At 35.6% G+C, this 21,763-nt stretch overlaps 1 protein-coding gene across 3 annotated transcripts in view; it reads left to right on the forward strand.

Moving 5' to 3' along the window:
- LOC129748269 (protein lev-9) overlaps window positions 1–21,763 on the forward strand; it is a 122,152-nt gene that overhangs the window by 21,482 nt on the left and 78,907 nt on the right. For all 3 annotated transcript variants that reach the window (XM_055742808.1, XM_055742809.1, XM_055742811.1), the window contains exons 2-5: window positions 17,338–17,513; window positions 17,620–17,902; window positions 17,966–18,157; window positions 18,225–18,401. In XM_055742808.1, coding sequence (XP_055598783.1) covers window positions 17,338–17,513; window positions 17,620–17,902; window positions 17,966–18,157; window positions 18,225–18,401 — 828 coding nt within the window. The remainder of the gene's footprint in view (window positions 1–17,337; window positions 17,514–17,619; window positions 17,903–17,965; window positions 18,158–18,224; window positions 18,402–21,763) is intronic.

The following is a 21,763-nucleotide window of genomic DNA, read 5'->3' on the forward strand; positions in this document are numbered from 1 at the left end:
TAGCACGGAGTGTTTTGATTTGGTTTATTGTCTGTTCAAATCTCAGTATCCATTATTTGAAATTCTTATTCTGTAAGCTAAGATTTGATGTTAAACAGGAAAGGACGTTGTTAATTGGCACATCTGGCACTCTTTTCATATGAACACTAAAATACAAAGTGTCATTTCAATATGCTATTTTATTATTTGTTTGCAAGTCTTTTTGTAGTTATCTACATGTTTCATTATCTCTACAATGGAAGAACGACAGTTGTGCATTAACTGTAATTAAAGTTTATTTTCAAGTTTAAGAATTATTACATAATCTTGTACAAATATTTAAGGACTTTCCACTTTCATTATCTTACTTAATCATCCCGCGTCGTTTCTTCGGCGCAAAGTGCCGTGTTGAAGACCTCCATTGTTGACGATCCGGAGCCAGCGTCTTCACTTGGACCCAATTGAGGTGCTCGTCGACAGTTCGGATTTCCGCGGCTAGGCTCCACCGCCACGAGCTTCTGGGTCTGCCTCCCCTTCGATGTTCCTCTGGATTCCTTCAAGCGTCTCTCTGCAAATCTCGTTCTTATCTTTACGCAGCGTGTGCCCAATCCATCTCCACTTGCGCTCCCAAATCCAGTTGCCAGACCATCAAGCGCGGATTATATTCAGCAGGCAGCAATTCACAAGAACTTGCCGTTTTCGAGTCGTCACCGCATATACACTGCCGGCCAAAAGTTTGGGATCACCCACTAAAAAACATGCAAATTTTGATCGTTCATATCTCAGCCGTTTTAGGACATATTGAAAATCTTCTGATCTCATTTGAAAGATAATGAGCAATAGCTATCTCGGAGGTATTTGGCCCAAATATAATGTTTTAGTTTTGAACTTAAAACTTAACCTAAAGTTATAACATTTTCAAAAAATCGCACTCAATATTCAAAGCCGATCATCTCGGGATAGGGTGGACCAAATCTCAAAATTTGAGTGGCATTAGAATTCCTGTTCTTTACTTCTCAAAACACAATCAAAAAAATTTGAGAAAAAATTCAAGAATGTATTTTTAATTTATAAAATAGACACTTGAGTTATCGTCCAAAAGTTTGGGATCACCTCTTGGTATGGTGAGTTTGGGATCATTCTTATAAAAACATGCAAATTCATTTTATTCATATCTTTCTCATCTCAAATCGTATTGCAGATCTGAAGGGTTCATTTGAAAGCTTAGGAATTGTTGTTTTTTAATAAATTCATTCAAAAATAATATTTTGAAGTGAAGTTCAAATTTACTCATGTAAACGTTACATAAAAATTCTGCAACTAATCATGGATGAGTTTTGGACCAACACGAAGCTTTTAAGACCCCAGGGTTTGAGAAATTCAAAAATGACCGCAAATCGACTCAGTCTACTGTCCCACTCTACTGGAAGCTATTCCACTAAGTGTGCGACCCCGTGGTTTTTGAAATCAGGATCTTCAATTGTATGTTCCCATCCGAATGAACAATTATGGAGCAAACAGCGCCCTCATCGGCGCAATGAAATCGTTCAACCGTTTTTCCGAGCATTTTGACTTCGACGTTTCGAGGGATGTTTTCCGAAGAAAAGTTCTAAGTGCGTTGAGGAGCCCGTAGCTATACCTAAGTGTTTTGTTTTAATTTAATTTTAAGTCATCATTTGGATCTATATGTGATCTGTTGATAAGAATAAATAAATAAATAAATAAACGCTGCGTTTTGGCACATGGCGATCGATAGTGTAGTTAAGAATATTCGAAATTTTTGCGGTAGCCGCGTTAGGATCAGAGAAATCTAGTTCATCTCCCCAAGTGATAGAATCCAGAACGAGGGAGATAGCTACAAAGTTGGCATTCTTGAAATAATGATAGAAGGATCTTGTTTTCTCTGCGGGAGCAAATGTCCTGGCAACATCGAGTGAACTCACTAAGGCTGCGGGTGATGTGGGACAGCATTAACAAGGGGAGCAGGAGCTAAATTGATAGTTGGATTTCTAACCCTTCGTTGACAAAGCAAGAATTCGTTGACAGAGTAAACGACCGTTTTCATTTTCGATATTGTTGATTTGACGCAGAGTCGCTGTATTTAAGCTATCTAAGAAGATATTGGAGGATGCCGATAACGATGAACGTAAGGGATAAGGAAACAGAGAACCACTTCGCGAAGAGCACCATTTCAAACCGGGCAAGTTGAAATCACCAATAACAAGTATGTCATCTTCGGGAGAGCACATAGAGCTATCTTTTGTGCGGCAGCGCGAGAAAGATTCAGCTAACACCTGGTTTCTGCAACGATCAGAAGGCACGTACACTACGCACAACTAAGTTTCCGGTCACTGAGATCGATGCGCGATGCTTCGCAGGAGTTGTCTTAGATTAGCATAGATGGGAGTTCAGATTACACAGGAAGTAACACTCCACCTCCGGTTTAGTTTTTGCTGTTTAATGGACTACGGTCGCATCGGAAGTTTGCATAGTCCGGATTGATAATCTGTCTGGAAAGTGTGCGGTCGTTCAGCCATGTTTCAGTGAAGGCGATGATGTCATAGCTGGAGCACGATGTAGCAAGCAGGTAATCGACAACACACGAATTAACACCGCCGACATTCTGATAGAGGGAACTGATGGAGTCAGACGATTCGGGCGCAAGACGGGAACGACGATCACTGTAAAAACAGAATCCATCACGCGGAGAAGAACGGTCAATGACAGCCTTATTTGCCTGGAACCCCTTTGCCGCAGACGAACTCAGGGCCGGGACGATTGTTGACGTAGGCAGGAAACAGAGCGACTAAGTCGAAGGGCTCAGAGGTCTCCGTAATTCCTTCTTCGTTGCGCCCCGGTGCTGGAAACCCAGTAGAAATCGTAGCAGAAATGTCGTACGGATTATTTTAAGAGACGGGTCTGTTGTAAAGGGGAAACTGGGAACGCAAGCATGATGGTTTGGTCGTATTGGAGTACTTGCCTGTAAAGGTGATCTGGAGATCTGTTCTTCGACTGTTCCGTCTGTCGGCAATACCGAGGCTCGGGATTCTAGCTGTTAAACGTATGCTCTTTAAACCTCTAAATTCTTCAACCGGCGCTGGACATGCGCAACTCTCAGGCGTATCTCGCCAAAGGATGAGGTGATGGTCAGATGCAATATCTGCGTTACGTTTGTTGCTGACATCAAGAAGACAAGATATGAAGGCTCCTTCTCCATTTTCGGCTGATGCACATGTGGTCAATTTGATTTTCTGTTCGACCATCTCGGGATACTCAAGTGACCTTATGTGCTGGTCGATGGGTAAAGAGCGATCCACCGATCACCATGTTGTCGTATGTATGTATGTATGTATGTATGTATGTATGGTTCCCCCATCGGTAGCAAGGTCCAGCCTATGTCTGTGTGGCTTGGCCTTCGAATTGACTTCTAGGGCTTCCACGGCCGATGGTTCGTCGAGAGGAGGCATCCAACCCTCAGAAACTTACAATGGTTGGCACTCCACTCCGCTTGCAATAGTTTCCTCAGGTTATCCCCAGATGCATTCCCTCTAGTTCCCAATCCCCAATATGCAAATGTATATAAGATATATATATATATATATATATATATATATATATATATATATATATATATATATATATATATATATATATATATATATATATATATATATATATATATATATATATATATATATATATATATATATATATATATATATATATATATATATATATATATATATATATATATATATATATATATATATATATATATATATATATATATATATATATATATATATATATATATATATATATATATATATATATATATATATATATATATATATATATATATATATATATATATATATATATATATATATATATATATATATATATATTTATAAATAATATAAAAATTACCTGATATCTGCAAAAGAAATGATATTATGTTTATATTTCAAAATAATGTTTAACTTGAAGAACAGTAAAATTATTGTAAAAAATATTTTTAGGAAAAAAGTTTAAATTTATAGCTATAACGTTTGATAGTAGCTTCCAGTATAATGAAACATAAAAAAGTTTTCAAAGTATCTTCACTTTTTTGTCTTTTTGAAAACAGCTTCAAATTTTCGATTATATAAAAAAGAGTATCAATAGTTTATTTTTTTTTTAAGTCCACAATATCAAAAATATTTTTTTTTCTTTAGAAGAGGAGGTTGTCCAATAAAGAGAAAATTTGGAGCATCGACATGACTGATAATTATTGATGAAACGTTTATTTTACCTAAAAAAACATTATAATTTTCATCACTGGCTGGATACGTCCATAAACAAAATTAACAAATACTATTCAATTTGAAAATTTTTATGGGTCTTGGCAAGTAAAATTCAAACTTGAGCTTGATCTTAGCAAGATAAGGTTTTAAAAGAATTGAATGATAATTTTACTTATTTTCTCATTGCGCTGAAGCTAGAGAAGGGAAATGATAAAATATTAAAAGCGGTAGAGAAACTAAATATAATGAAATTCTTTAATATTTTGAAAATATGGAATGATAAAATATTGCTTGATATTTTTGATGCAAGAAGTCGAAAACTAAACAAAGCTAAGGAATTTGTTCAACCAATTATTTTACTATGTAATGCGAGCAGTAAAAAATCAAACATAGCTAAAAAGTTGATTCAATAAACTATTTTGTCAGATAATATGAATTATGTCACATCTACTCATTTAATTTTTTTTCTATGAAAATAGAAACAAAATAAAAAGAATGATTTCAAAATTTTAGTGAGTTAAAGAAATTGAATTAAAATATTGTTGTAGCTGAAAAGTAAATGGAATTTTATTAAAATATCCAGAAAGCAGATGTATCAAACTATGATCTCAATATTTTCAAAATTCATTTGAAACGCTGATATTTTTCATCAACGTTGAAGATAATGACGATTATTAATCTAAAAAATAATAAAATTAGGTACATTACATAGATATTTTTTCTTTGGATTGATAAAATCCTATAGTTTTAATAAAAGAATTATTACTTAAGTTCATGAGCTATTACTTGGGTATCAAGACATCCCTCTTTGGAACCAATAAAATTGAGAAATGTTATTGAATGATTGATTTTATTACCATGGACAAAAATCTTCAAAATAGCGTTGAACTGCTGAAAGGAAGCATATTTAATATTGTTAATAATATAGGTATAATGTGTTCAATGAAAAACAATCCAAAATCTTATGAATCCATTTGTACTATTGATTTCAAATTAGAGACATTATGAAAATAGCATTGTTGGACTTAGCTGATATTTGTGTGGTTTTCTCAATAACCGCTGGATCCTTAAAATAAAACAAAAATCACAGCAGGCTGTGTAATCTTGTTTTGCCGCTTGCTTGCAACTGCTCGAAACACGGTTGGTTTTCGAGCAGCTCTCAGTTGTTTTTCTTGCTCCCGTCGTACCGTACCACTTTGATGGCGCGGTATCTGGTGTTACGCCTCCCACATACGCACTTTTTCGCCACAAGCCCTGTTGGCGTTTTTCACTCCACCTCAAAACTTTCACACTCTCTGAACTTCATTTCACTTGCCCTTTCATCACACCCATTTAAAAATGGGAAACATTTGAACCGCCTCAAAACACTTTTGGCTTCATTACCAATTTGATTGTAATCGAATCGTATGCCGAAAAGGAATACGCACACAGGCACACTTCTCCAGGGCGACACCCGAGCCCCGAATCGGCTTTCATGGAACGCGATTTTTGATTCCTGTCGCCATTTTCCTAATATTTCAAACATTTATCGCACTGTTTTGTCGAGATTATGAAGAAATCTCAAATTCAAAATAACAAAAACATAAAATCTGATCTTCAGAATCGTGATCTTTTGAACACTACACTTTATTCACAATATTCGGACTATATATTAAGAATCGTTCATTCTTTCGAAACGGTACACGGAGCACATAGTATTAGCAAACCGTACTGAGCGACCACACGCACGCGACTCCACCGATCACCATGTTGTCGTTGCCACAAAATTTTACAAAAAGCCCCATATTGCGCTCAAGGACCTGATTGTCGGAGCCAATCTTCGCTGTTCAGTTGACTAGAACTGCTCTTTCTCCTGTAAATCGGCAACGTCAGTAGGCACATAACACTGGACTATTGTAAGGTTTCTAACCCGTGTTCTAAATCTGGCTACGATTATTCTTGGTTGTTTATCGGTTCCCATCTATTAAGAGACTAACTCCCCGTTCCCGAGTAGCGTGTTCTCCTCGTATGCCAGAGTAAAGCAGGACTTGCCCAAATTGTGTCTTGTGTCCTCCAGTGTTAGACCAACGGACTTCGCTCAGTCTTAGAATTTCGAGCTTGAGGAGCCAGCTTGCCTTGTTGGGCAAGGGTTAAAACATTCCAAGTTCCAATTCGTGTCCGTCGCCAAAGTTACAGGTCAGACATTTCTTTCGGATTCCGTAACAATTTAATAAATCGGGAGCAGTAGGATGTTAGAATAACGTGGGGCTGCCATCCTGGATTCAGCTGGCAGGAGCCGCATTTCATACATTCGGCCGCTCGCAGCGAGACAGACGCTGTTTGAGCTGCCCTTGACCTGGAGAACAGACCTTAATATGTCGTTTCCAAATTCCGGCACATAGGTACAACATACATAAGTCCCATAAAACAAGAAACTAAAACGCTATCTTTTTCGCTATATAAAGCTATATAAAAAGTAGAATATTGAATTACAATGCAAACATTCTCAAGAAAGGATATATCATATCCGAAAATGCATACTATTTTGACACATTCTTTTCTAGTTTGTACCACGTGCTCGTTGGAATCTCTTACGAACGTATCTACTACGAGTCTATTTTCGGCACACCAAAATAGTAGGTAGGCAGACAGATCGGTGCACTCGGCGGCTCCAACAAGTCTCGCATAGACCAGACTATCGGGCAACATCATCTCTTCGCGTGGTGTGCGAAACGCAAATAATTCGCAACGTCGAAATTCGCGAATTCGATGACTAGATAACGAGACACTATTTTTGGGTCTGTTTTAAGGGTAGGTATACTTTTGGTCCATTGTCTGCTGCCCCGGGTGAAGAGAAAAGTAGTCAAGAGAAACGAAAGTCATTTCGCGCACAGTTTGAGAGAAACACATAAACGATGCCGTTGTATTTTCGGGCATTACCTTGCGGTTGAGTAGACTTGATGTCTCGAGCTGACATCGCCTGGGTGCTCTTGGGAAGGATAGCAAGAAAAGTCTGGCGAAAACAAACCGTTCAACAACATTCGGCATCAGCGATTTTCCGCGAAATGCTTGAACGGATGCGTGAATTTGCGGTACCCCATTGCGAAGATGTGGCGAGACGGAAAGCTAAGTTAACGTTGTCAATTTGTCAACTTGCGGCAAGATGGATTCGCGACAGATCCACACAATACACATGGTAGACTGACAGACTCGAGTGCTCGTTTATCAACGAGAGGGAAAAACAAAAGGAAAATTTGGCAGAGCAATCGAGCCATTTTTATCGCCCTGAATTTTCCTGGCAGCATTGAAGAAAACATTATTGTCACGGGTTGTTTATTCTTTGGTGAAAAATTATGTTTGATAGGCAGATTTAGAGGTAGAGAAACACGCACCATTAAAAACGATATATTGTAATCCGTGACAATTTAAATAGGGCTATTTGGTTGATTTTAATTGAATGCATATTTACGGCAGTTTGAAATGGATTGGTTATTTTGAAGAGGAAGTATCGCTCTGTGAATAGCTTAACTCAAAATGAATGATCATTTACAACGTTTAGGCACTCCCGAAAGTTTCCAATTTTTCGTTGGAGAGGTGAAATCGAAATTTCTTAACAATGCTGTCGAGTTTAATTTTTTTTAAATTTTTAATTTATGGTTGGTTTTTCGTTCATAAACAGAGGAAAAAGTCGCCACGCGCCAAGGAGGTCTAGCGTAGGGTTACCATATCCTTTAACGCCAAAAAGAGTACGTTGACAAAATATTTCAAAATATTTAGGAGAAACGGAAGAAATCAGGAAATTTAAGGCCATTCAAATAGTGACAATTAGTTGCTAGTTATGTGACTAACCGGGTAATAATGACTTTTCAAAAAAGGCTTTTTTGTTAAAAAAAAAATTTGACAAATTGAAAGTTATCGTTTTTAGTTTTTGTTCATTTTCTTTCAGACTTTTAGTGAAAGTTCAAAGGATGGTTGGCAGGGCCGTAGGAAGAACGGCCTCATGGGGGGGGGGTTTTGGTGTCTTATTTTTTTCTATTATACATTTGCTGAAAAATGCACAAATAAAAAAAAAATCAAAGAAATATCTCTTAACACTTTTTACTTAACCATTTCTAAGTTCTTAAACATTAATAGTTTTATATATTACATAAAAAGTTTTGAAAATACAGATTTGTAGAACGAATCCTTGAGTAACATATTTGAGAACCTACTTTCATCAATTGTCAAAATTTTTGAATTTGCTCTAAAATCTGGTCAATTTAGCTTATTTGATTTGAACAAAAAATAAGTTTTTATAAGAATGCCTTTGATTTGTTTAAAAAAACTTATTTTACACTCAAATCAAATAAGCTAAATCTACCAAACTCTTGAACAATTTTAAAGATTTTAATCATTAATAAAAATATATTAAATTTTCAAAAGTAAAATTCATTTATTGAAATTTTTCGATTCAAACCTGAGATTTACAATCTTTATCCAAATTCAAGTTTTGTTGGAAATTTATCTCTTGATAAAATTGTAATTATAAAGTTATTTTATTTTTTTAACGTGAATTAACATGTTTCTTTATCCGCAACAACTTTTCTTGAAAATGAATTCCTTAAATAAAATCCTGAGGATGTTAGGGTCAAATTTTAGGTTCAAAATTCAGATACAGTATAAATACAGTGAGCATTCTATACAAGCAACTAATCTGAACCAATTTTTTCAAAAAAGTTTCTTATGTAGAAAAAGTTGCTTGTATAGAAAAAAGGAGTATAAATTTTAAGAAAATCAGTTTTGTGATTTATAGATAAATAAGCAGTTTTATATTTTATTACATAGTTAAAATATGTCGTTATTGCCGTTTACACATAACGCCAATAGTGTTGACAGAAGGTGCTTTCGATACCGTTGCTTAAGGGATTTTATGACATTTTGGTCAAGTGGTTGCAACAAGGGTGTATTGTTGGGTGGAAAAAAATAACCTTAAAGTTTTCATCATGGGAAAAAGTGATTGCTGTCCCATGACAGGTGGCATTATGGACCAATAAAATTGCTTTTACTGGTAAGCCTTTAGCTTCTAACTGACGAGAAACTTCAGGGATGAATAAATCGTTGTACCACTTCTTAAAAAGCGCAGAAGTTTGCCAAGAATTTTTGGATGATTTTTAATACAGTGGTAAATTTACATTTTTAAAACACCGAGGATTTTTAGATTTTCCAATCATCATCAAATCGAGTTTATGCGTCCCAGTTGCATTTACACAAGGCATAATGGTGACCCTTTCCTTCATGGATTTCCGTCCTACAGCAGTTTTTTCGAAAACGGTAGCGTTTGTTTTCTTGTGCAAACTTTTGTAAACAAGACCGGTTTAGTCACAATTGTAGATCTGTTCCGCTAAAAACCCATTTTCGGCAATAATCTTTTTAAAATAGCTTGTAAATGTAGCAGCACTCTCAGCATTGCAGGAAAGTTTTTCACCGGAAACCGTCAAAATTCTTATGCCGTGGCGTTTTTGAATTTATCAAGCCAGCCATCACTGGGTAAAAATTCTTCGTGTCCATTCAGTGACCTTTTTAAATCTAGTGCTTTAACTTTGAGCATCTCGTTTGAAACCGATTCGTTTACCTCTCTCCGTAGTAAAAACCATGCGGATAGTTGATCATCAAGATCAGGATTTTTTAATGGCTTCATTTGCTTGATTTTTTTTGACTAATATACGTTTTTGAGGTGAATTCTTCCAAGTTTTCTTTATTATTTTTTAACCTCGTTAAAGTCGACTTATGGATGTTGTAGCTTCTGCAGATCTCTGTCAGTGTCTTGCCATCTTGGAGTTCATTTAAAATGTATAATTTTGTTTTCAAAGAAATTGACACTCTGCCTTTCTTCTCCATTTTTACGGAAGAATGAAAATTAAAATGAAAAATAAAACCATGGTTGCTTGTACAGAAATTTTGGAATAAAAAAAGTTGCTAATGCAGAGGTTGCTTCAATAGAATGTTGCTTGTGTAAAGGTTGCTTATAAAGAATGCTCACTGTATTAAAAATTTAAATAAAGCACATAAATAAGATAAAATTATCAAGATTACTTATTATGAAATTTAAATTTTGGATTTTATTGGAGTTGCTATACAATTTCTGAAATGTAAATAAATGATTTTTGAATTTAGATTCCAGATATGAGCCAAGAATTGAAATTTGTCTCAGAGCCCTCAACCATTATTCTAGAATTTTATATATGATGTCTTGCGTTTTAATCTGCATTCATTAATAATTTTTTAAATTTTTAATCTGAATTAAAATATAAATTTCGAATGATGAGTCTTATTTGGAGTTTTCAATTCTATTCTATTTTGTTTATTTATAGAGGATTTTACCCAACTTGGTATTTGGAGTTCTGGGTCGGCATATTGAAGTTTTTAATTCTGCGAAAGAATTGAGTTTAAGAACTTCGGATCTGAATATGAAACAAAAACTCAGGATGATTTCTAAAGCTATGATCACTAAGAGTCTGAGCACTTCACTTTGGTGATAACTACATTCCTAGAATGTGGATAAGCAAAATTTGACAGCTTTGTGTTGGTAGTGAAAAGAATTACCTTGCCTATTTTTTAGATGTCTAAGTTTGAGTGTTTTTTTTAAATACGATGAAAAAATACATCGTAAAAATATTTTTGCACAATCACCTCAAAAATCTTTAACTGTCGACTGAAACACTAATGAACTGTTAATTTTTTCTGAATTTTTTTTGGCCCAAATAGAAAAGAAGTATAAGGAAAATGCTCACGTCTTCGATAAAACGAATAGTTTTTTTAAATATACGCGTCTGTAAGTGCCCGTATTTTAAATAATCATAGCTTTTAAATTTGGTTTTTTTCCTTATTGGAAAATAATTATTTTAAGGCATATGAGTTTCAAAAATTATGGATAAAATGTTAAATGTAATGCAAAACCAAATTTGTATAACAATTTTAGTATTTTCTAATGATGATGCGAACTGATAATCAAGAATCCTAAACTAGATACATAATGCGAAATATGAAAACAGAAAATCAATTTTTATCATCAAGTGAGAAAATTTTAGAAATCTGTAGCAGAATTCTGAACCTGGGATTAGTTTTCGAGGTTTCGGTATCAGTTCTGAGTAAAGATTGTTTATCTTGAATAACATTACTCAATCATCAAAATTTGATTAAGAATTTAAACATTTGAGTGTAGAGTAGAACTCCTAGTTTGCTTTTCCTGAACCTTCATGGGGGGGGTTTAACTCCCAAAACCCCCCCCGTTCCTACGGCCATGATGGTTGGATTATTCGAAGAGATAGAGATCAGAAAATCGCAAACATGAGAAAATGTTGCATTCAAAAAGAGTTCAAATTGCTGATGTGCTCTTTGCCAACGGTTTCGGCGCTATTTGCATATTCAAAGGCGCTGATTGCCTGTACAGTTTATTTCGACGCCTAGGAGAAGCTTTTCTTAAAAGCGGTTTTGAAACTTTCGAATTTCTTGTAGTTTACTTATAGAAAAGTACTACTGATGAAACAGCAAACTTTTTTTAACAAAAATTTTAGATTTTAATCGATTTGTGATGCTTTCCATTTTAATTCATCATTTGGAAAATTCAACAAAGAAGAGAAACCAGAAGTGCAGTGCCATAAATTTATATAGTGTTGCATTCCTTTCGGACTTCTTGTACATATAGGAACACAAACTTAAGAACTGGAAGAAAAAAGTTTCTCTGATAAAATGTCTTTAAACAAAAAAGAGTACATTCCGCAAGATTTCTCGAAAAGAAGAGTACGCTCATTTCTCGATCGAAAAAGAGTACATGTACTCTTAAAAGAGTACGTATGGTAACCCTAGTCTAGCGGATAGGCTAGGTTTTGATATTTCTTGCCAGATGGGCATTCAATTCCCGGTATCGACAAGAAAACTTTTGGTTTCGAATACCATTAGTTACCAAATTGTCTGGATTAATCCGGGTTTGCTCGATTTTTTCAAAGAAAATCAATAGAATGCCCGACCCAGCTCGGTAGCCCGGATATCGAGGAAAGATGCCCGGATTAATTCACAATCTTAGCATAGTTAACCGTGATGTAGTTGGCTAACGCGCCGTTGCATTGTACTGAAACGAAAATTTCGGGTGCAAGTCCTGCCGGTGAGCCGTTGTATCTTTTCCGAGAAATCTATATATATAAAAAGCAATTTCTGTATGTTTGTTTGTTTGTTTGTTTGTTTGTTTGTTTGTTTGTTTGTTTGTTTGTTTGTTTGTTTGTTTGTTTGTTTGTTTGTTTGTTTGTTTGTTTGTTTGTTTGTTTGTCCTCTATAGACTCAGCCGTCTTAAGAGCTAGGGAGCTGAAATTTGGCATGGATGCTCATTAGGATCAGGAAGGATGAAAAATGTTTTTAGATTTTCGGATGACCCCTTCTGAAGGGGGTCGTCCATAGAAGACAATTATTGTTTTCGCGATATTGACGTTACTTTTCGTCGGATCGTGATGAAAATTTGCAAATGAGTGTTTTGAAAGACAAGCAATCGATTTCAGGTGTCAAATTTTATGAAAGGGGTCAGCCAAAGGGGTCGTCCATATTAACTGTTCACTATTTTTGCGATATTGTCGTTATTATACATCGTATTCAGATGAAAATTGGTACACGGTAGTTTTGAGTGACATGCAATCGATTTGAGGTATCAAATTTAGTGTAAGGGGCCGGCAAAAGGGGTCGTCCATATTAAATTTTTAGTATCTCAGTGATATTGATGTTTTTATGCATCGGATTGGAATGAAAATTTGCACATAGGAGTTATTAAGGACAAACAACTGATTTCACTTATCTAAACTAAAATCAGGGGTCTGCCAAAGGGGTCGTCCATGTGAACTATTTACTGTTGATGCGATATTGTCGTTATTATGCGTCGGATTCAAACGAAAATTGGTACACGAGAGTTAAGAGAGATGAGCAATAGATTTCAGGTATTAAATTCAGTGTAAGGGGCCATCAAAGGAGGTCGTGCATATAAACCTTTCAGTATTTTTGCAATACCGTTATTATTATACATCGGATTGGGATGAAAACTTCCACACGGTAGTTTTGAAGGATGGGCAATCGATTTCAGATGTCAAATGTTTTGCCAGAGGGTCGACAAAAGGGGTCGTTCATATAAAATAATTTTTCACTGTTTTTAGAAATATTGACGTTATTATACAATGAATTGCTTTGAAAATTTGCACACGGTAGTTTTTAGGGAAGGGCAATCGATTTCAGATATCAAAGATTGTAAAAGAGGCCACCGAAAGGGGTTTAACTTTTTGGTACTAATTGCGCTGTTATGCAATGATTTAGTCGAAATTTATACACGTGTTTTTTTTTGGCACGGTCAATTGATTTCTGATTTCAAATTTAGTAGCAGACGTAATTATTACTTAACAATGAATTCAGAAGTGTATCTGGAAAATGCTTGGCAATTGACTTTGAAAGCGAGACGGAGTTCGTATGGGATCAGCTAGTTTATTATATTTAAGGCTCATGTTCTTTATTTCTTTGATATCTCATGTTCCTCATACTTCATCACTTTTAAAAATGTAAAGGATCACATTTTCTTGGTACGAAGATGTATGTACCATAAGGTTGCCAGAATTTTTTTCACTCCCATCCGGGCCTAGCAATTCCGGGCATTTTTTCAAAAAAACCTGGCAAAATCCGGGCATGGTTTTCAATTTTTCAAATCCAAAAACCGGGCAAAAACCGGGCAAAATTTAGGTGTTATTATATATAAAAGCAAAGAAAAAATGCAAAAAAAAATGAAATTAATATTCCATTAATGTAATTGCAGACTTCCAAAAACTTTTTGGAACACTTAAATATTTAAAGGTTTATAAAAGTAAATCAGCGAAATTATTTAAAACAACCGTTGAAAATTTCCATACCGTTAATCGATTTAGCTGAAACTTACTCAAAAACTTTGATTTTTTTTTTGGTTTCTTTGTAAAAACTGTGAAAAATCCGGGCAATATCCGGACTTTTTTCACGATATCCGGGCAACCGGGCCGGACCGAACTTTCTCGAAATTTTGCATCAAATATCCGAGCAAACCCGGATAAAACCGGGCAATCTGGCAAGCTTAATGTACCAAGATGAACTCAAAACATTAGATTTGAAATTTCAGTACATTTCAATCCACATTACCAGTTCTTTTGTTATGATTAATCAAAACTAACTATATTTCTTAAGTCAATATGATCATATTTCTTACTTTAACATTGTGGAATTGCACTGATTTGAGCTTAAGATTGAATTGAAATTTTCTTGACCTGATGTTTTGCTATAGGTATATGAAATGGGAATAAAATTATAAATAAAACTAAGTCATATAATGCATGTAGTTAATGTAAAAAAGTAAACAGATCCATAAGAAATATCTGAGAGATAGGGAAAAACCCTTCTTTAATTTAATTCTAAAGACATTTTCCATCTTTGGTTCAAAACAGGGTATGCTATTTCTTGTCAAAAATAAAACAATAAACAAATATATATTTACATATATAATGTTGCTCTTTCAACTTTGAAATTTTGAAAAAAAAATTGCATTGACTCTGCTGACTTAAAAGGTCGCCGACCATTGTCTTAGGCGTAACTATCCTACCTTGATTACCTTACTCGATAGAAGTGTGTGATAGACCATACAGATATCAACGGTTACAAATTCTATGACATCGGGGACTAAATTAGTTCATATACCTACCTGAAAACTTAGTTTTTTTTTTAAACATAGACGTCACATGTTCAAAGAATCGGGTCAGATACAATTTCCAATTTCTCCATGATGTAAAAAAATATAATTGGTAAAAATATGTTTCTGTAGGGTTCAAACTTGCTGTTTTGATGATTTTTTCAACCTTTCGTCGAAAACCTCAAATTCTGCACAGTTTCAAAAAAAACCGTATCGACCATTTTTTCCACCACTAAGCAATATCCGATGATGTGTTGATGGATTTGCCACCCTTTTCAAACTCACTCTTGATTATTGCCCAATATCTTTTGATGGGATGAAACTGTGGACAGTTTGTTGGATTAATACTTTTTTCAAAAACATCAATATTATTCTGCTGGTACCATTCCAATACATTTTGGATGAATTGGCTGCCAGCTAGATGAACTTACGGAGCCTTCATGTGACTGGATGAGCGACAGAACAAAAAAACTAAGTTTTGAAGAAATTTTTCCTTGACAACTCGTCCGGTTGCTCAAGTGATGAAAACATTAGTCTTCTTCCAACAACTACAGATCACTTGCCAAATCATCAACTTGGGGGCAAATTTATCCACCAAAACACATTTGAACCTACATATCCACACAGCAATTTTTTTTTTGGTGGAAACTTTTGCTGGTTTTTGTCCCGCTGACTTTTCTGCAAAATTTCCAGCAATTTCTTCATTTTTCAATTATATATATTTCTAGGACCATATATTTCAATATACCAACACGGTCTGGAGTGACAGCTTCATGCCAAAGTGTTAATCATCCGCCATCTGAAATAGAGTTTTTTATTAGTATCTTTCATGGAATATCCACCTATCGAATGAAGACTCACCCTTGACTTGATGTCTAGTTGCTAGAATAAAGAGGAAAATAAGAATAATTGTATTAATCTTATCAAAGTTCGTGAAATGACGTCTCAGCTTGCTTCAGCGTACGAAAAAAAGAGACTCAAATATGACGACACAATTGCTAATATTCTAGCAAACTAGATCAATTGCTGGAAATTCCAGCAATTTGAAAACCGATTACTGATTGAAAAGAAATGAAATAAAAAGAACAAAACCTAATGCTGGAAAATTCAGCAATTAGAAAACCGATTGCTGGTTGCCTGCAAAAATTTGGATTACTGAACGTTTACAGATTTTTTTTTTGCTGGAAATCGAAGGTCATGAAAAGTTGTTTGAGAAAATACGTACTTGTGTAAAAAAGAGGATTGGAGTGCTTACTATGCCTCGGGTTCTCGTTATGCCCTTAAATCCACTATGTAACTAATCTATGATGTACTACGATTTTCTTTTCGCGCTAGAGTTTTCACACAAAAATTTCATCAATCTTAAATTTCGCTTTACGATTTCGCTTTATTCTCTCACCGTCATATTTGTATGCTTCTTGAATACGTCCCTAGGCAATCATGGTAAGCAGTAACAAAATAAAAATTTATCAGGTTTTATACCACCTACTAAGGAGGAAGTCAGGAAATTTTACGCTGAAAAATAACATCAATTATTCACATTCAACGTAAATTTTTGAGTAGGTATCATTGAATTAAGAGAAAATTCATCGGAGAATGATATCCGACTGTCGTAGTTGGAGTCGTCTTGATGGGTTTTTAGGCATATGGTTCCCTTAGACGTAGATCTCTTCGAGTGACCACATTTTTACAGATCAACATAGATTACCACAAGAGCTCGCGGATTGTGTTGACCGGATTCGGAAGTGGACATGATGAATAGGTGGCGCGGAATAAAAAAAGGGCATTCAATACACCAGATTTTGAATATTTATTTTGCGGTTTTGAAAAACTTCAATTGTAAATACTGTTTGGTTTTATAAAGTTCTCTGTGTTTTTAACACGGCGTAAGAATTAAATTTTATGAATTTATTTCCGTTTTTTTTTGTAAAACTGACTTTAACATTATCAAATATTGCGTTTCAAATACGAGGTTTCTATATGCTGGTTTGGAATTCTTATTTGATATCGTGGCCGGAATTTCATGAAGCAAATTTTTTCACATAGCGAAGTTGTCGTCGGACATGAAACAAATAATTCAAGAACATACAAAACACGGTGAGAATAGGATTTTATATAAATTTTTTGGCAGGTGAAAAATGTGTAAGCGAATCTAGTTATTAAAGAAAGTTACAATAAATAAAGGTTTTTTTAATTGTACATTTTCCCAACAAAACTATCATTGCTCTTTGTTAATCACGTCATCACCCAGGAATGTCTGCGCCCAATACAGCCATGATCCGAATGATTCAATCTACCTCCGGTCTATAGTTTATTTAGGAGTACCATCAATCACACCATAGTTTAATTTCTCTCGTTCTCGTTATTTCACCTTCCCAGCCTATTGCATTCCAACGTCGGTGGCAACCGAAACGGAAGACGACAACGACTCCGAATGGGACGAGGACACCGAGGAGGAATCGTCAGAGGCCGATGACGACGGGCGGGTGTACAAGAATCCCCGGAATTCGCCCTCGACCGAGTGTCCGCGTGATGAGGAGCAGGCAACACTATTGGTAAAAAGATTTTTGGTTTTCTTTTTTCGGTATTTGTTTTGGAATGCGACGAAATTGCTGCTCTGATTAGGCGTAATTAAGCTAATTTTCTCGTACGCTCCCGCAGGGACAAAAATGTTTGAGGAAATGTTCATCGGATGAGGATTGCAAAAGTAAGAAGAAAAAGTGTCTCTGCGATGGGGCTTGTGGAATGTCGTGCATCAAACCGGACCGTGAGTGTCCCCGGTTAGAGCAACCATCTCAGGGAGCCGTCACCATATCCGGAAACCATTTCGGATCGCGAGCTGTTTACACCTGTCCCCATGGATATCACGTGGTCGGGCTGCAGAGTCGATTGTGTCAGGCGGATGGAACCTGGGCCGGAAGTGAGCCGATTTGTAAACAAAACAGTGAGTTAATAATGTTTGAAGATTAGTTTTGAACGAATTCTCAAAGGATTTTTGAATTTCCAGTTTATTGTCTTCAACCCCCGATAATCGAGCACGCCCGCCATTCGGCTCTACCTGAACAGGCGACATTTGATTTGGATTCTACCGTTCAGTATCATTGCGCGATTGGATATGCCACGGCAGGATTCCCTAGAGCTAAATGTCTAGCTGTTGATGGACAAGCGAGCTGGTATGGGCCCGATATTTCTTGCGAGCGTAAGTTGTTTCCTACAATTTATTACACCCTATTCAGACAGTAATTCACCTCATTGGCCTTTTTTAGCACGTTCCTGTGGACAGCCGCCGGATCCGGCTCACGGTTGGCATTCCGGGGAAAGTTATACCTTCGGTGGAAAAGTTACGTATCACTGTGGCGAGGGTTACGAATTGGTAGGAAAAGCCGAACGTTACTGTCAGGCGGATGGTTCCTGGACCCCGAAAGAGCTACCGACCTGTGTTTGTGAGTATTACTTCCGCAAAATACCGTGAAGAAAGGAAAAGATCGAGGTTGAATGGTTTAATTGTACGAGGGAAACGATGTGAGCTAGTTGAGAGGAATATTTAACTATTGTTGATGGTGTCACGTAAATTTACTACAGGGACAGTAGCTCGTAGTTGTTGTTTCGGAATCCTGAACACAAAGTAAGATAAGAAAATTATAAGTGGCAAACAAGTGATGAATGGAATCCATTTTGTTCTGCGCTTTTATTTTTTAGACAGGTATTATTTGTATCAGTCGTTTACAAACTTAACTTCCTCAGCGCCTTCCTTCAATGTTATTTAAAAATCTTTTAGAGTTTTTGAAAACATCGCTGCTCCGATACATGCGCATTAAACAATACAATGACATTACTTAAAATTGATTCCAGAAGGTTTCGACGTCCTGAACTCGAATCTTTTGTCAGATTTTGTCTATCATCTCTAATTTGAGTGATAAGCCTTTTTAAACTATTGTATTTCATGAGTATTGAGTGGAATCAATCCATGACAACTGATGAGAAGTAGGTTGAGAATAAGCCATCAATTATCTATGTATGCAACAAGTATGCAAAAAAGTTGATTTTTTCAACAAGAGTAGTAATTTTACCTAACGAGGCTTTCCGAGTTTTTTTTTAAATGCCGAGTATTGAAAATTGAGTTTTGCATTAGACCTGCTTCTGCAAACTAAAGACGCACGAGTCCGAATCAGTGAAACATGTATACTCCCAATGAATTTAGTGAGATAGAACTTTTTTTCCAGTTCTAGACTTATACATTGTATTTATTTTAATGAAAACTTTTATAGAGTTTTTGGCAGGGAACTCCATGCTTCATTCATTCCTTTGTTCCAGTATCTTTTGCGGTATTTACCACATGGTTGGCCTGGCCGTAGTAATTTCTGCAATGCATGTGTTTACGTTACATTACGGCTTGGAACGATGAACGGTGCTCAGAGGAGATCCTGCTATTTTTTTCAGAACTGAGACAGTAGACTGAGTCGATTTGGGGTCATTTTTGAATTTCTCAAACCCTGGGGTCTTAAAAGCTTCGTTTTGGTCCAAAACTCATCCATGATTTTTTGCAGAATTTTTAAGTTACGTTTACATGAGTAAATTTAAACTTTTAGGTTTGTATGGGAAAATTGAATATTTTGTACTGAAAAATCAACATCATTTTTGTTTCTTCTGTGGAACCGAGCCTGCTAATGGTTTTTGTGCCAATTTATAAATTTCTTACAGGAAATTTTTCGCTGAACAACTTTGTCGAATATCACAACTTCGTATCTTTTTAAACAAAAAAGTTATTAGCTGTTTAACAGTGGTATGTTTTTTTGGATTGATAAACCATGAATTCAATTGACACCACTGCTGGGTGCCTAGCGAAGAATTGCAAGACCACTTTTCATGCCATACTTCGTGGGGCACAAGCAGTGGTGTCAATTAAATTCATGGTTTATCAATCCAAAAAGACATAAACCTTTTAAACAGCTAATAACTTTTTTGTCTTAAAAGATACGAAGTTATAATATTCGACAAAGTTGTTCAGCGGAAAATTTCCTGTAAGAAATTTATAAATTGGCACAAAAACCATTAGCAGGCTCGGTTCCACAGAAGAAACAAAAATGATGTTGATTTTTCAGTACAAAATATTCAATTTTCCCATACAAACCTAAAAGTTCAAATTTACTCATGTAAACGTAACTTAAAAATTCTTTAAAAAATCATGGATGAGTTTTGGACCAAAACGAAGCTTTTAAGACCCCAGGGTTTGAGAAATTCAAAAATGACCCCAAATCGACTCAGTCTACTGAGACAGTCTTCTTACTGGGGTAAGCACGCATGACTTCCCGGTCCTAAATTTTGATCACCGGACCCAGTTTTCACCCAGGTTTTTTTGTCCACGAATCGGCTTTTCTCTCTATACTCCCGATTTGTACAACATTCTGCACAATATTTTGCACAATTGCACAATTTGCAACAGTACAATGATGTACTTTTACTCAAAGCTTGAATGCAAAGCTGCAGTACTTGAGAAGAAAGCTGCAAAGCTTGGATCCCATCTCGCTGAGCGGTAGCACCATAAACATTGTAATGGAGTCGCCAACGATTTGTCCGAGAGAACAACAGCCCGACTATCTTGATACTTAGAGAACTTTGATTTAAGTCTATCCTCTTAGCTACGGGCGGTGGAAAAATATTTTTCTATAGAATGCTTTTGTCCTCTAGTTCCATTTTTAATACGGTTTCCTCCAGGTTCCCGCTCAAAATTTAAATTTTGAAGATAGATGGTGTTCGACCTTTTCAACTATTCGGTGAAATGAATATTCGGTCGATTATTCGATATCGAGTTACATGAAGGCCGAATTTGAGTCAGACATCTTCAAAATTGTCGTTGAAAAGAACGACAATCTTTAACCTTAAGCATATCATACTTTCTACCAGAAGTATCCACACGATCGGGTAATTCTGGTCATTTTTTTTATAAAGGAATAAAAAAATAAGGAAAATCTAATCCACATCTTGGTATAGTTCCGAAACATACAAGAGAAAGTGAAAGAAAATTACTTGAAATCTCATCACGTCAGCCGCGTTAAAATCGTGTCTAAGAATTAAAAAAATGATGTTCATTTTACCATTAACTCCAAAAAATCGTATTTGAACACAAAAACTTAAACTTTTCGAAGAAAAATATAGGTTTTTATTTTATTTAGTAAATAATGTGAAATAAGATTGTTCGATCTTCTGGAAAAGATCGATTCCCAAGATCGATTCAACTGAATGGTTCCAGGATTGAACCACCTAGAAAATCGAAGCAAAAGGACCCATCTTTGCAAGATCGATCTTTTAAATTGTTGTTAAAAATGGGTGTTGCCTGAGGGCTGCTTTATGCTGTAGTAAATAGTGAAAAACGACAGGAAATCTCATACATTGAATGTCAAATGTATAAGCCATAAAGAACATCAGAATGTTGAACTTTTCAAGACTTTGGTTGAGTGTATATTAAGGTTGCCAAATTGCCCGGATTTATCCGGTTTTGCCCGATAATTGAAAATAAAATTTAACAATTCGTTGAAAAATACCCGATTTTGCCCGGATTTATTCACTTGATTTGCCAAAACAAACAAAGAAGCAAATTGTGATGATAAATTTATCATTTATGAGTCCAAAACGAAACTTTATGAGCAAGTTTAAAAATAATCACGAACAGTTTATTGAAAGCCTAAAATACGATTTAGAAACTGCTGATGAAACAAAAATTTCAAGTTTTTTCATCTTGATTTGTGTTGAGAAATTCTTGGATTTTGACCAAATTTGTCCGGATATTGCCAAATTTTTGGTCGAC

This window comes from Uranotaenia lowii, chromosome 2 (assembly GCF_029784155.1).
Source record: "Uranotaenia lowii strain MFRU-FL chromosome 2, ASM2978415v1, whole genome shotgun sequence".
NCBI classification, from domain to species: domain Eukaryota; kingdom Metazoa; phylum Arthropoda; class Insecta; order Diptera; family Culicidae; genus Uranotaenia; species Uranotaenia lowii.